General features: G+C 53.4%; 1 protein-coding gene across 4 annotated transcripts in view; it reads left to right on the forward strand.

Annotated features, from left to right (window-relative positions):
- CAPN11 (calpain 11) overlaps positions 1 to 14,004 on the forward strand; it is an 18,084-nt gene continuing 4,080 nt past the window's right edge. For 3 of the 4 annotated variants that reach the window (XM_078446943.2, XM_078446944.2, XM_078446946.2), the window contains exons 1-11: positions 1 to 63; positions 5,988 to 6,241; positions 6,620 to 6,689; positions 8,753 to 8,871; positions 9,683 to 9,816; positions 10,001 to 10,169; positions 11,421 to 11,504; positions 11,610 to 11,695; positions 11,935 to 12,009; positions 12,166 to 12,326; positions 12,468 to 12,637. In XM_078446943.2, the coding sequence (XP_078303069.1) occupies positions 33 to 63; positions 5,988 to 6,241; positions 6,620 to 6,689; positions 8,753 to 8,871; positions 9,683 to 9,816; positions 10,001 to 10,169; positions 11,421 to 11,504; positions 11,610 to 11,695; positions 11,935 to 12,009; positions 12,166 to 12,326; positions 12,468 to 12,637 (1,353 nt within the window). In that variant the 5' untranslated portion in view covers positions 1 to 32. Of the gene's footprint in view, positions 64 to 1,610; positions 1,679 to 5,987; positions 6,242 to 6,619; positions 6,690 to 8,752; positions 8,872 to 9,682; positions 9,817 to 10,000; positions 10,170 to 11,420; positions 11,505 to 11,609; positions 11,696 to 11,934; positions 12,010 to 12,165; positions 12,327 to 12,467; positions 12,638 to 14,004 lie in introns of those variants that run through there. The other variant, XM_078446945.2, reaches the window with a different exon arrangement.

The raw sequence follows: 14,004 nt of genomic DNA on the forward strand, positions 1-14,004 counted from the left end.
TCCCCACCCAGAGCCTTCAACTGTCAAGCATCATGATAGCCACCAACATGCCGTACTCCCCAGGTAGGCACTGATGGGCTTGTACCTCTACAGACCAGGGCCTCCCCGCCCCCTACCAGGGAAGAGGCCATGTCCCCTCGAGGGTGACTCTCCCATCGGACTGGAGGCTCCCTAGGAGCAGATGAGCCTCTTCCCCAGACGGTCCACTGATGGCCAGACCCACAGGACCCCTTCTTCCTGTCTCCACTGAAAGGTTGGAGTCGAGGAGCCGAGAGGGACCTCACACCCCACTGTCACAGCTATCTGTGAGAAAGGCTTGTATGAGGGAAGCCCCAGAGGCCATTAGAAAAATAAACCTCAGGGAACAGAGAGAACCCCTCCCCATCCCAGAAAACCTGGCCTCTTGATCCAGAAAGACCAGACCGTGAGAAGGCTACAGGAGCAGGACTCCGTAGGCAGGCCTGGGGACCTGACCTCAGGGCCTGAGGGAGACAGCCCTGGGGAGAGGGGTGCTGGGCAGAGCTAGGCTGTTCTGCAGGGTGGAAGGCAGCCAATCCCAGCCGGCAGAAGGGCTCAGCGCTGCACCTCACCCAGCCTAGGAGGGTAGCTGGCTTCTGCTATACAGGGCACCCTAGATCCTGGCTTCCCCGGCCCTCACCGTCTGCGTGACCCCTGGAGGCATAGGGCTAGCCCGAGGAGAAGACCAAACCCAGTCCTCACTCTTCCAAGGTGCCCTGAGAAGTCTAGACACCCCTGAGCCAGAGAGCTTCCTATCCCTTCATGCCTTGTTTTATTGCGTTGCTCTGGCCATCTGCCTGTCTTTCCCACTGCCAGGCTTATCTGTCTGTCTGTGTCTCAGCTTGCCCACGCCCCTAGCCCACCCGCCAGGGCTCGAGTCTGTCACCCGCTCTGGAGAAGTTTTTGGTGACGACTGTGGTGGAGTGTGTGTCTGTGTAAGTCTCCCCGCCAGCCAGCTGAGTAACACGCTCAGACCCGGGAGACTTGGTACACAGGAAGTGAAGCTGGCGACAGAATGGTGGGAAGTGACTTCTCAGGCTGGGTGATGATCGGAGGGCATGATCACAGCCTTGGCCTGCCCCCTGGGGTTCTCCAGTGTTCTTGGACACCAGCACCTCCTGTGGTCCTTCTAGACCCGCAGGGGGAGCCCAGTACATTCACTGCCATCAGTCAGAGTCGACCTAAGGCGACCTCGTAGTGGAAGGGCACAGAGCGGTTCACCTCACTGTCTGAATGACCTCGGGCCATTCGCTCACCCCCGGTCTCTCACCCTGAGCACTACGGGACGCTTAGCAGCATCGCCGGCCTCTCCCCTCTGGATGCCAGTAGCACCCACCTGGTCCCCAGTTATGACAGCCCAAAATGTCTCTAGACATTGCTAAGTGGTCCCTGGGGCACTATCTCACAGGTTGAGGACCAGTGCCCTAAGGCCTCCAGGCAGGCTCTAAGTTAGATGTAGGTCAGATGGGCCTGCTGACGACTCGGGGTAAGGGCCAGGTGATGAGACAAAACCAGTCCTCAGGGATGCCACTGCCCTGGGACTCCCACTGCAATTGGAGAGTTCTGGGTGGGGGTGGGGTTCCCCTCCCCCTCCCCCTCCCCACCTAGAACCTTCAACTGTCAAGCATCACGCTAGCCACCAGCATGCTGTATTCCCCAGGTAGGTGCTGATGGGCTCGTACCATTCCTGTACCTCTGCGGACCTGGGCCTCCCCCAGGGAACGGGCATGTCCCCTTGAGGGTCCCCCTCAGGGATGTTCTGCCGCCTGCCTCTTTGGACCCTCTTCATCTGGACCCCTTCTTCACCCCCCAAGATTTGTCCCCCCACCACAGGCCTCCCTCTAAGTCTTTCCCCTGCTCTTTGAGCAAAGAAATTAGCCACTTCTTCCCCTGCGTCCCCAACACACCCCTTTATTCACCCTACCTTAGGGGAGTGGAGTGAGCTTAGAGGAGGGAAAAGGGGGCAGTCACTCTCCCCAAAAACCTCCCAATTATCCCACCCGACCTGGTGGCCTCTCTCCCTGGCACCTTCTCCCTGCCTCCGTGGCCCATGAAGCTGAAACTGAAGGAGGATAGTCGGAGGAAGGTCCTCTCAGAGCTCCATGCAGGGGTGGGTTCGCTTCTGACTCCTCGGTGCCCGGCACAGAATACATGCTCCGAAAATGTGGCTGAGACGAGCTACAGTTTGCTTCAAGGACCGCAAACGGAGCAGCAGAGACAGACAGGCTCACAGAAGATCCCAACATATAGAGTACAAGTGTTCCTGCATCCTTATGATCACTGAGTCCTGGGAGGGAGGAGGGGTGCTATATGATCCCAGGAGGAACTCCATAAATACTAGCTACCCAGCCGGGTCAGCAAGAAGGCAACCAACAATTTCTGAGCGCCTCGTGAACGCCAGCCTTTTTCATGTCTGTTGCACCATTTAATCCTGAAACACCCTGCAAGGTAGGATACGACGGCCTCTTTAGAGAGATGAGAAAACCAAGGCTCAGAGACATAAAGCAGCGTGCCCGAGGTCACACAGCTATCCACTCTGGTATGGGGCAGCCCAGGGCTGCAAAAGAGGAATCAGCTGCCTAAAGGGAGGTGACTTCACAAAGACCGCCTAGAGGCTGTAGGAAAGTGGAGGAAGCCTAAGCCGCGAGTGATGGGTAGGAGCATGGACCAGCCTGCCTAGGTGTGACCCTCACTGACTCTGCTGCCCACCAGGTATCCAGCCTTGAGGGAGTTCAACCTCTCTGGGCCTTGGTTCTCCCCCCTGTAGCAGGGAGACATAATAATAACAAACCCAGCCAACAGCGTTATGATGATTCCCTGAAGTAATGCAGGTAAAGCATTTAGAACCATGTCGGGTACGCACTGAGTCCTCAAACACTGTTAACTATTATTTTTATAACTGCTCTGTAAGTGCTAGTTACTTTTTTTTTTTTTTAAGTAAGCTCTGGGGCCCAGTGCGGGGCTTGAACTCACGACCCCGAGATCAAAACCCAAGCCGATATCAAGAGTCGGACGCTCAGTCAACTGAGCCACCCAGGCGCCCTGGTGCTAGTTACTTTTACACCTGGGGGAGATTCCTAGTATCTTCTCGTCACAAACCATAGGCTCTGTGGAAGAAGCAAAAGACAGGGTCCCAAGTCTCCATTCAGCAAACTCATTCTAATCCTTACAGCCAATGGACTTTTCTCACCGGGGGCCAGGAAACTCCAGGCCCCAGGGACCCCAAAGGGGGACCCCAGAGAAGCCTTTATGCTGTGGTCAGGGACTTTGCTCATCGCCTGCACCAACGCTCTGTCTTCCCTAGGCTGGGGTGAGCTCTTTTTTGTCCCCAGCCCAGGCATGGCCCGTGGCAGTGGTGGGTGGGAGTCTGTAGGTCCCTCCATTTACCAGGCATCTGCTCTGGGGTCAGCTCTTCGGGGGGATTCTCCCTAATGGAGTGGAGGGTCCCAGGGATGAGCCACATGACCATCTATCCCTTCACAGGGAGAAACTAAGATGCTCCTCCCTTCTAGAAGCACTGGGGAACATCATTCAAAACATCTATCGAGCACCTACTATGTGCCCAATGCAGCAGCAAACAAACGACAAAAACCCCTGCTCTCCTAAGCTTTCATTCTAGTGAGGGAGACAAATAATAAATAAAGTGTATAGTATGTCAGGGACCAAAGAGGGACAGGGATCTGGGGGTCAGGGCAGGAGAGAGAAAACAGAGATTTGCAAACATAGATGAAAAATCACTACAGTGCAATGCAAGGCATTCATTCGTTCATTCATTCATTCATCCACTGAAAGCATTTCTGAGCCCCTGCTGGGGCCAGGTGCTCTATGAGACAGATGGAGTTCATTGTACTTTATTTTTTAAGTTTATTCACTTAGTTTGAGAGAGGAGAGAGAGTGAGTGCACGGGGCGGGGGGGGGGGGGGGGGGCAGAGAGAGAGGGAGAGAAAGAATCCCAAGTAGGCTCCAGCATAGAGCCCAGCATGGGGCTCGAACCCATGAACCGCGAGATCATCACCTGAGACGATGTCAAGAGTCGGATGCTTACCTGCCTGAGCCATGCAGGTGCCCCAAGAGACAGATGGAACCTAATAGTGGACAGAGGAGCCCCCATGTCCACCCTTGAGAGCTCACAGACAAGTCAACTCAGCAGGCAGGCAGTGATGGGTGTCACAACAAACGAAAGCGTTAGACTTGACGGCGGCCCCACACTCTGGGCACGTTAGGGGAGGGCTTCCCCAAGGAGATGGCATTGAGCAGGGACTGGAAGACTGAGCAGGACTGTCCCCAGTGCACCAGGTGTGTGCGTGGGATCAGGAATGACCCCGGGCGGAGGCACAGAGGCAAGAACCATCTGGTACAGCTGAGAAACAGGGGCTGCCTGTGCAGGAAGGCTCTGGGCCTCTAGGTGGCAGCCTGGCTTGGGTTTGTCAGGCTCCAGGGGGAGACAACAGGAGCGTTACCGGACCTAGAGAAGTCCCAAGGAGACGCTGATGTGGGACAGGGGAATGGGTTGGCTTGGTTGGGGTAGCGTGAAGAGTAAAGAGGCCTCAGATAAATTTAGCCACAAGTGGCCCGTGATCCCCTTAGTTGGTGAAGATGGGAAGATGGTGCTAGTTCCACGGGACTCCCCGCTGAGGAGAGGGGCCTCCCTCTAGGAGGTAGCATCAGGAAAAGGTCACGGTCATGGGTCAGGGCGCCTGGGTGGCTTAGTCAGTTAAGCATCTGACTTTGGTTCAGGTCATGATCTCACAGCTCATGGATTCAAGCTCAGCTCAGAGCTTGGAGCCTGCTTTGGATTCTGTGCCTCTGTCTCTCTCTGCCCCTCTCCTACTTGGGCTCTGTCTCTGTCTCTCAAAAATATATAAACATTAAAAAAAGATTTTTTATTAAAAAAAAAAAAAAGGAAAAGGTCACAGGCCTCGTTTGGGATCTGCAGTCAGACTTAGACCCATGCCCAGCCCTCACCCCGTGACCTTGGGCAAATTCCTTGACCTCCAGGTCCCTGCTTCCTCTTCCAGTAATTAAGGGTATTGCGTGGATCTTTCTCAGGGCTGGTGTGCCTGGCACAGAGCAGGCACTCGGCACTGTTAGCTCTGCAATTGTAACTCTTCTCCTTGTCTGTCAACAAGGGAGGACGAATAGCTAAGACCCCCTGCTCTTGCCTCTGTGGAACTCAGCCCCCTGTGTGCTCAATCTGGGTCTTACCTCTAGACACCCCAGAACCCTCCTGCCCTTCCCTGTAGCTGCCCCTTCTTTTCCTCACTATGCATTCCTCCCATGCCCTGGCACCAACGGGGATTTGTTTGACTCAGACCACATCCTTCTACTACTCTCTATCTCTATGTAGATTGGCCTATTTGGGGCATTTTATATAAATCTGACTGCCTTTTTTCACCTACATCCATGACAGCATGGATGAGTACTTCATTTCTTTTTGAATGATATCCTTGTACGAATGATATTCCGTTGGATGTCTGTTTCTCATTTTTTGTGCCCATTGATCAGCTGCTGGACATTTGGGGTCTCCTCCCACTTTTTGGCTATTGGGAATAATGCAATGAACATTTGTGTCCAAGTTTTTGTACGGACATATATCTTCCTTTCTCTCAGGTAAATGCCTAGAGGTGGAACTGCTGGGCCATATGGTAATAACTCTATGTTTAACTGTTAGAGGGAGAGCCAGGCCATTTTCCAAAGTGGCAGCACCCTTTCATATTTCCACCAGCAAAGTATGAAGGTTCCAACTTCTCCACATCTTTGCCGACACTTGTTATTATCAGTCTTCTTTATTATAGCCATCCTAGCTGGTGCGAAGGGGTGTATCACTGTGGCCTTGATTTGCATTTGTCATTGACGACCAGTGGTGTTGAGCAATTTTTCACATGAGTGTTGGTCATATCTTCAAAAAGAAATCTGTCCAGATCCCTTGTCCATTTTTTAATTGGGTTGTTTGTCTTTTCATTATTAAGCGGAGGCGGTTTTCACCAATCAGGGAATGGCGGCTCACATCACCCACTGCCGACTCAAAGCCAAGGGCATGGGCCAACACCACAACGCCCAGAACTTCCATAACCAGAGCTTTGAGGACCTGCAAGCAACCTGTCTGAGGAAGGGGGAGCTGTTCGAGGACTCCTTTTTCCCTGCCGAACCCAGGTCCCTGGGCTTCAAGGAGCTGGGTCCCAACTCCAAAAGCGTGCAGAACATCTCCTGGCAGAGGCCCAGTGTGGGTACTGGGAGGGAAGGCATGACTCATCTTCGGGGTGGAGGGCTGTTTGTAACAATGTCCCAGTCACTTTGACATTTCCAATCTCCCAACCTCCCTAATCCTGGCCCTGGAACTAGTCTCCACCTCCATCAGGGCTGGAGACAGTTCTGGACATGCTTAAGCAAAACCTCTCAGATAACCCCTGGGAAAGTCACTCACTGACCTTTGCTATCACATCCGACAACTATGTCAAACTGGTCTTGTGCCCTCCTGCACCCTGTTTTCCCCTAGAACTTGGAGGTGGGCATCATGCCCCGGGAATGGCGAGATGGAGGTTCCGGGGAGGGGGGCGGGGCATGTCCTGCACCCTCTAAGACCTTTATTCCTTTACTGCAGGAAATCACAAGCAATCCTCATTTCATTATGAATGGGATCAGTCCAACAGACATCTGCCAGGGTGTACTTGGTGAGTGAGGAGCAAAAAAGCCGGTGGGGGGGGGGGAGGGGGTGAATCGGGGAAGAAGGCTGAGGTAGGGGGAGTGCCAGAGTGTCTTTTGAGGATGGGAAGCTGGGACTCCTAGATTCAGACAACCTCTCCTGCTTCCCTGCCCCTCTGTTTCTGTGGAGAGGATAATGAGACTGTCAAGTATGTTCTTCCTGTTACCTCCCCCCCCCCCCCCCCCCCCGTCTGATCCCAGCCCCTCCCGCTGCTAGCTGGGTCTGGGAATAAGCTGGGTGGTATACTAGTGACCCATTGCTGCACAATAAACTGCCCCGGGCAACGACAAATACCTATCATCCCCGTGTTTGTGGGTTAGTGATTTGGAAGAAGCATAGGTGGGTGGGTCTGGCTCAGAGTCTCTCATGAGGCTGCAGTCAAGATGTCAGGCAGAGCTGTGCTCACCTGAAGGTTCCACGCGAGCTGAAGGATCCACTTCCAAGATGGCGCACTCACGGGCCAGGAGGCCTCAGTTCCCTTCCATGTAGGCTTCTCCATAGGGCCGCTTGAGTGTCCACACAACACGGTAACAGATTTCCCCAGACGGAATGATATGAGGGAGAGGACAAAGAGGAAGCCATCATGCCTTTTACCACCTAGTCTCAGGAGAACACATGCGGTCACCTCCACCACATTCCATTTGTTAGAAGCAAGCACAAAATCTGGCCCACACTCAAGGGAAGGGAATTAGACTCCACCTCCTGAGAGGATTGTCAAAGAGCTTGTGGACATATTTTTAAGCCAGTGCCGGTTCCAGAACTTCCTTAGTCTGACGTATTAAGTAAAGGGGCACTAGGCTCTTCAGCCCCCTCTCCCAAGGGCTCCCATGACAAGCCCAAGGGATATCTTCCTCCTTAAGGAAGGATTCCTCCAAACCCTTCATCGCATTTTCAGGGACAAGACCAGTATGGGCTTCCTCTGGGGCTGAGTTCTGTCGTATTTGTGGCAGAGAAAAGGGCAAGTTGTAGGCAGGGCAGAAACCAAGGAGACCTCAGGCCCCGTGTCTGTCACCGTGGCTTACTGGGCCACAGGAAGTGACCTGGCTTCTCTCTATTTAGGTGTCCTTTTGGCAATGGAAGATTGGAGTGTCCTTAACCCTCCTTTTCCCATCCTCTGCCTCCCACTAAGGGTACCTCAGGCAACTAGGAAGCCATTGGTAATCGCAGTAGCTTTCCGAGAGAGCCTCAGCCTCAGCCTGGCCCAGGACACTCACTCAGGCTACCACCCTGCCCCACGGCCACCCCAGGACATCTGAGATACCGAGAGAGTACTCGATGGGTGACCTCAAACCAGAGTTACTGCCCCTGTACCCCATCAATGCCTAGCCCTGGGGACCTAGCTGGGCTACAGCCTAAGCCCCTTGGGTGTCTGGTGTTATGTGACTGATACCAGGGAGAGATATCTTGATTGCTACACTAATGTAATCATGGCGTAGAAGTAGAAGGAGGCAGGGCATGGGGGAAGGTGACTGGATTTGTTCAGGGGGGCGGGGAGGGGGGAGAAAACTGGCTCTCTCCCAAAGAAAGTAGATCCCAGAGTGAGAAGCAAGACGAAAGCCAAACACCTCCTCCCCAAATCTGAAAACAAAAGCATCCAGCTCTAATTTGTGAATCTCTTCTGTAATACAGAAGGTAAAGAGGCTCACCTCCCCCCAGAGCCTGTTCTTTCAGCCCTGTTTCTCCCTACTAGATTCCTTCCTGAACACTTCTTTTTTTTTTAATTTTTTTTTTAACGTTTATTTATTTTTGAGACAGAGAGAGACACAGCATGAACGGGGGAGGGGCAGAGAGAGAGGGAGACAAAGAATCGGAAGCAGGCTCCAGGCTCTGAGCCATCAGCCCAGAGCCCGACGCGGGGCTCGAACTCACAGACCGCGAGATCATGACCTGAGCCGAAGTCGGACGCTTAACCGACTGAGCCACCCAGGCGCCCCCCTTCCTGAACACTTCTTAGTGACAGGGCTAAGGGAGGGGGCCACGGAGTCAGTTCCTGGGAGTAGAGGAGAGGCAACCCCCTTCCTGTCTTTCCAGGGGACTGCTGGCTGCTGGCTGCCATTGGCTCCCTCACCACCTGCCCCAAACTGCTGTACCGTGTGGTACCCAAGGGGCAGAGCTTCAAGAAAAACTATGCAGGCATTTTCCATTTTCAGGTGAAGGATGATTTGAAAGCCAGAGTTGTTTTGTGGTGTGTGTGTGTGTGTGTGTGTGTGTGTGGCAGAGACAGAGACAAAGCGGGTAGGGAGGAAGAAGAAGAATTAATTATATTTGCTTTGAAGTTACATTTTTTCTTTTTGAAAAATGACATTTATTAGAGTGGATTTTTGTCTAATTATCAGAGAAATATCTGGTCACTAAAGAAATCACGTAAGCTAATTTTTTAAAGCCCTCAAAGAAAATAATAGTAATGATCTGTTGTTGGTGGCCCTCCTTCTCCTGCTTCTCTCCCTTTCCCTCTCTGTCTCTTCCTGTTGGTAGAAACACGCATGTGTGTGAATGTGTGTGCGTGTGTATGACATTGGGAGTCACTGTCACATAGTTTTGGTAATCTGCTCTTTAAACTTAACGACGTGTGGACAAATTGCCCGTGTCGCAAAATATTTCTGAGAATCACAAGAATTTTTTTAATTCCAAATTTAAAATCCTAAAGCCCAGCCAAGGTCAAAATGTGGGTGGGGTCCCTCTGGGGCCCAAGGCAGAAACTGGAGATGAGGCTGGGGTGACCTTCAGGCTTTTCATAGCTTTTCACTCACTTTTCAGCCCTTCTGGGGAGTGGGCTCTCTGACACTGGCGTGTCACTGATCCTGGCCACCAGGAGGTGCTCGTGTAACACAGTTCTCATATACGGCAGCGGGGGTGGGGTGGGTGTGAGGGTGTGTGCCAGTACGCACGCATGTGCTTGTAGGATGGCCAGGGGCACACACGTGTCTTAAGCCCCACTGAGGTCCACCTTGCTGCCCACAGATTTGGCAGTTTGGACAATGGATGGACGTGGTGGTGGATGACCGGCTGCCCACAAAGAATGGCAAGCTGGTGTTCGTGCACTCAGCTGAGCGCGCCGAGTTCTGGAGTGCCCTGCTCGAGAAGGCATATGCCAAGTGAGTGCCCCAAGCCTGGGCTTGCCTCCAAGCCTGCCCGACAACTGGCAGCTATGGGGGCAGCTGACTCGGGGGAAAAAGCAGATGGAGGTCAGGGCATCCCTTCCTGCCCTCACCACACCCTCTCGTGTCCAAGTTGGCATCTCTAACCCAGAGCATAAAAGTGCCCTCTCTGTGCCCGCAGGCTGAATGGGTCCTATGAAGCACTGTCGGGGGGCAACACAGTAGAGGGCTTTGAAGACTTCACAGGGGGCGTGACCTATAGCCTCCAACTCCAGAAGCCCCCTCGGAACCTGCTGAGGATTCTTAGGAAGGCCATAGAGCGATCCTCCCTCATGGGCTGCTGCATCGAAGTAAGCCATACTGGGTCCTGCCTCAGGGCCTTTGTACCTGCGGTTGCCTTCACCCAGATGGTTCTTTCCCCCAGGTAGCTGCGCGACTAGCCCCTTCTCATTCACATTTCAGTTCAAATGCCCCTTCCTCAGGTCTCTCTTCCCTACCTCCCACTCTAAATCAGCTGCTCCTACCTCCCTTTGCTTTCTACTTTGTTTTTATTCTCTCCCCAGCATGTATTGTGATCTGAAATGGTCTTACTTATCAATATAGTTGTTCCCAGTCTATCTTCTCCTGACAGTTTTGTATTCCATGGGGGCAGTGACCTGTCTCATTCACTGCCGGATCCTGGGACTTAGGACGCTGCCTGGCATATGCAAGAGACACCCAGCAAATATTTATTCAAAGAAATAAATGAGCCCAGGGTGGAACCGTACGACCCTGCCTTTGCACTCTGGGCATGTAACCCCGAGAAACGAAGACTTACAAGCACGTGAAAGCCGGCACACAAATGTTCATAGAGGCTTTGTTCATAGTAGCCAGAAAGTGGGAACAGTCTAGACGTCCTTCACGTCCTTCACGGAGTGAATAGTTAAACTGTGGTGCACATAGGCCATGGGATATAACTCGGCAATAAGAGGAAATGAACTACCAATACATGCAACTACTTGGCTGAATCCCAAGGGAATTATGCTGCGTGAGGAAAACCAAGAGAGTTCAATACTGTACGAATCCATTCACATGACAGGCTTGAAACGACAGATTTTTTAAATGTTTATTTATATTTGAGAGACAGAAAGAGACAGAAACAGAGTGCAAGCAAGGGAGGGGCAGAGAGAGGGAGACACAGAATCGGAAGCAGGCTCCAGGCTCTGAGCTGTCAGCACAGAGCCCGATGCGGGGCTCGCACCCAGGAACCGCGAGATCGTGACCTGAGCCAAAGTTGGACGCTTAACCGGCTGCGCCCTCCAGGGGGCACCTAGGTGGCTCAGTCGGTTAAGCGTCTGTCTCTGGATTTTGGCTCAGGTCATGATCTCACGGTTCATGGGATGGAGTTTTGAGTCCGGCTTTGCACTGACAGCACGGAGTCTGCTTGGGATTCTCTCTCTCCTTCCCTCTGCCTGCCTCTCTCTCTCTCTGTCTCTCTCTCTCAAAATAAATAAACTTAAAAAAAAAAAAAACCCTGGACCCCAAGAGTGCTCACATCTCTTCGGGTGCCCTGGTGCATCTGACCGGATCCTGAATTCCTTTCTTTCCTCTCTTTTCTGTAGGTCACCAGCGACAGTGAGTTGGAGGCCATGACCCAGAGGATGCTAGTGAAAGGGCACGCCTACTCTGTGACCGGCCTCCATGATGTGAGTCTGCCAAGGGCACCCTACCTGGAGACACAGAACAAGGAGGACAGTCCCTCCTGCCCCGGACCTTTAGCCACACCCCTGCCACCACACCCTTTCTGCCAGGTCTTCTACAGAGGCAGAACGGAAACCCTGATTCGAGTCCGGAATCCCTGGGGCCGGATCGAGTGGAATGGAGCCTGGAGTGACAAGTAGGTGCCCCTGAGCAGCACTGTCAGGTGAGGGGCAGAGCGCACGGCCGGCCCACGAGCCAGGCAGTGTCACAGATGGACCCTCTGGCGTCCCAGGACCAGCCTCTCCCCCCTAGTGTCTTTCCCTCTAACTCAGGACCCCCAGCGGCAGGAGTTCAGCGGGGAGGGAATCCCTTGGGGAGGAACAAAATACCTTCTGAGCCCTGCCTTTCTCCTTCCACCTCCTGTCTCTGATCCAGTGCCAGCGAGTGGGACAAAGTGGACCCAGAAACCCAGAAACAGCTGCTTCAGAAGAGGGAGGATGGGGAGTTCTGGTCAGTGCAGCTTGGGTGGGCTTCCTTCTGCCCCCATGCCTGTCCCTTCTTCTCCTCTGCCGCCCTCCCACCCTTGCCTTTGATGGGGAGGCTCTGAGGGGGAGCCTCCGGGTGTGACGGTGCCACAGGCTCTAGCCGTTGCGCCCTCCACCACAGGATGTCCTACCAAGACTTCCTGGACAACTTCACGCTCCTGGAGATCTGCAACCTGACGCCTGACACGCTCTCCTGGGACAACGGGGGCTGTTGGCACACCACCTTCTGCGAGGGCAGCTGGCGGCGGGGCAGCACTGCGGGGGGCTGCAGGAACCACCCCGGTGGGTGAGGGGATTCGGGGTCCGCGAAGGGGTCAGGGGACCGGCAGATCCCACGAGGCCCCGCCGAGGAGGCAGGCGTGTGGCCGGGAAGCCGGTCCATCCTGGGAAGGGCAGAGCCATGCTGACCTGCTTCTTCCACAGACACATTCTGGACCAACCCCCAGTTCAGGATCTCTCTCCCGGAGGGGGACGACGACCCAGAGGACGACGAAGTTGTCTGCACCTGCCTGGTGGCCCTGATGCAGAAGAACTGGCGACGGGCACGGCCCCACGGAGCCCAGCTGCAGACCATTGGATTTGTCATCTACTCGGTGGGTGCCCCAACACCTCCCCCAGCCACTCTTGCTCCCTCTCCTGGCCTCACCCCCTTCAAGACCCTGCCAGAGGCCTTAATGAATAGTAACGCCTTCTAAGAAGAGGAAGGAGACAGAGCGCCAGGGAGGTGAGGTTACTTACCCGAGCTCACACCCCCAAGGCTCAGAAGCAGATTATGTCCTGATTCCCAGATGTTCTGAGACTTCACATTGTCCCCAGGTGTCCCCCCCCCACACACACACCCGCCCAGACACACCACCCAGAGCGTTGACTCCAGCAGCCAAGAGGTATCCCAAGGGGCGCCTGGGTGGCTCAGTCGGTTGGGCGTCCGACTTCGGCTCAGGTCATGATCTCACAGTTCACGAGTTCGAGCCCCGCATTGGGCTCTGTGCTGACAGCTCAGAGCCTGGAGCCTCCTTTGGATTCTGTGTGTCCCTCTCCTGCTTATGCTCTGTCTCTCTCTGTCTCAAAAATAAATAAAAACATTTTAAAAATTATAAGATACTTCATCTTTAAAAAAAAGAGAGAGAGAGACACAAGCCTTGCCCTCCTCCTAGGCTGGGAGCCCACCAGGTTAACAGACACCAGACATGCCTGAAGATATTTCCAAGATTAGGGGTGCCTGGTGGCTTGGTCGGTTAAGCGTCTGAATTGAGCTCAGGTCATGATCTTGTAGTTCATGAGTTTGAGCCCTGCATCGGGCTCTGTGCTGATGGCTCGGAGCCTGGAGCCTGCTTCAGATTCTGTGTCTCCTTCTCTCTCTGCCCCTTCCCCGTTCACTCTCTCTCTCTCTCTCTAAAGAATAAAGAAACACTCAAGACATTTAAAAAATATATATATTTCCAAGGTTAGCTGTGGTCCTTCAGGAAAGGTATATACTCTACCTCCCACCTGGGGCTCTACAGGGCATCAGCTATGGGTTTTCATCATCCCTACGGGGCAACAACCCACTTAATCTTTTTTGTTTATTTTATTTATTTTTGAGACAGAGAGAGAAAGACAGCAGGGGAGGGACAGAGAGAGAGAGAGAGACAGGAGATAGAGAATCCCAAGCAAGCCCCGTGCTGCCAGCACAGAGCCCAATGTGGGGCTCAAACTCATGAACCGTGAGATTGTGACCTCAGCCAAAATCAGGAGCCGGACGTTCAACTGACTGAGCTACCCAGGATCCCTTACAACCTACTTATCTTGGTTTAACTCACCTTTTTACAAACATATTTGTGTCCAATGGTCAGTTTCAATAATCACCTGTTAACTACCTGCAGGATACGAGTGTTCCATGGAAAACGCTCGTGTTCTGGAAAACGCTCTCCTCGACTTTCATCCTAGCTCTTTCACTTTTTAGCAGTGTGAAATTGGGCAC

This window comes from Panthera onca, chromosome B2 (genome assembly GCF_046562875.1).
Source record: "Panthera onca isolate mPanOnc1 chromosome B2, mPanOnc1 haplotype 2, whole genome shotgun sequence".
Lineage (NCBI taxonomy): Eukaryota > Metazoa > Chordata > Mammalia > Carnivora > Felidae > Panthera > Panthera onca.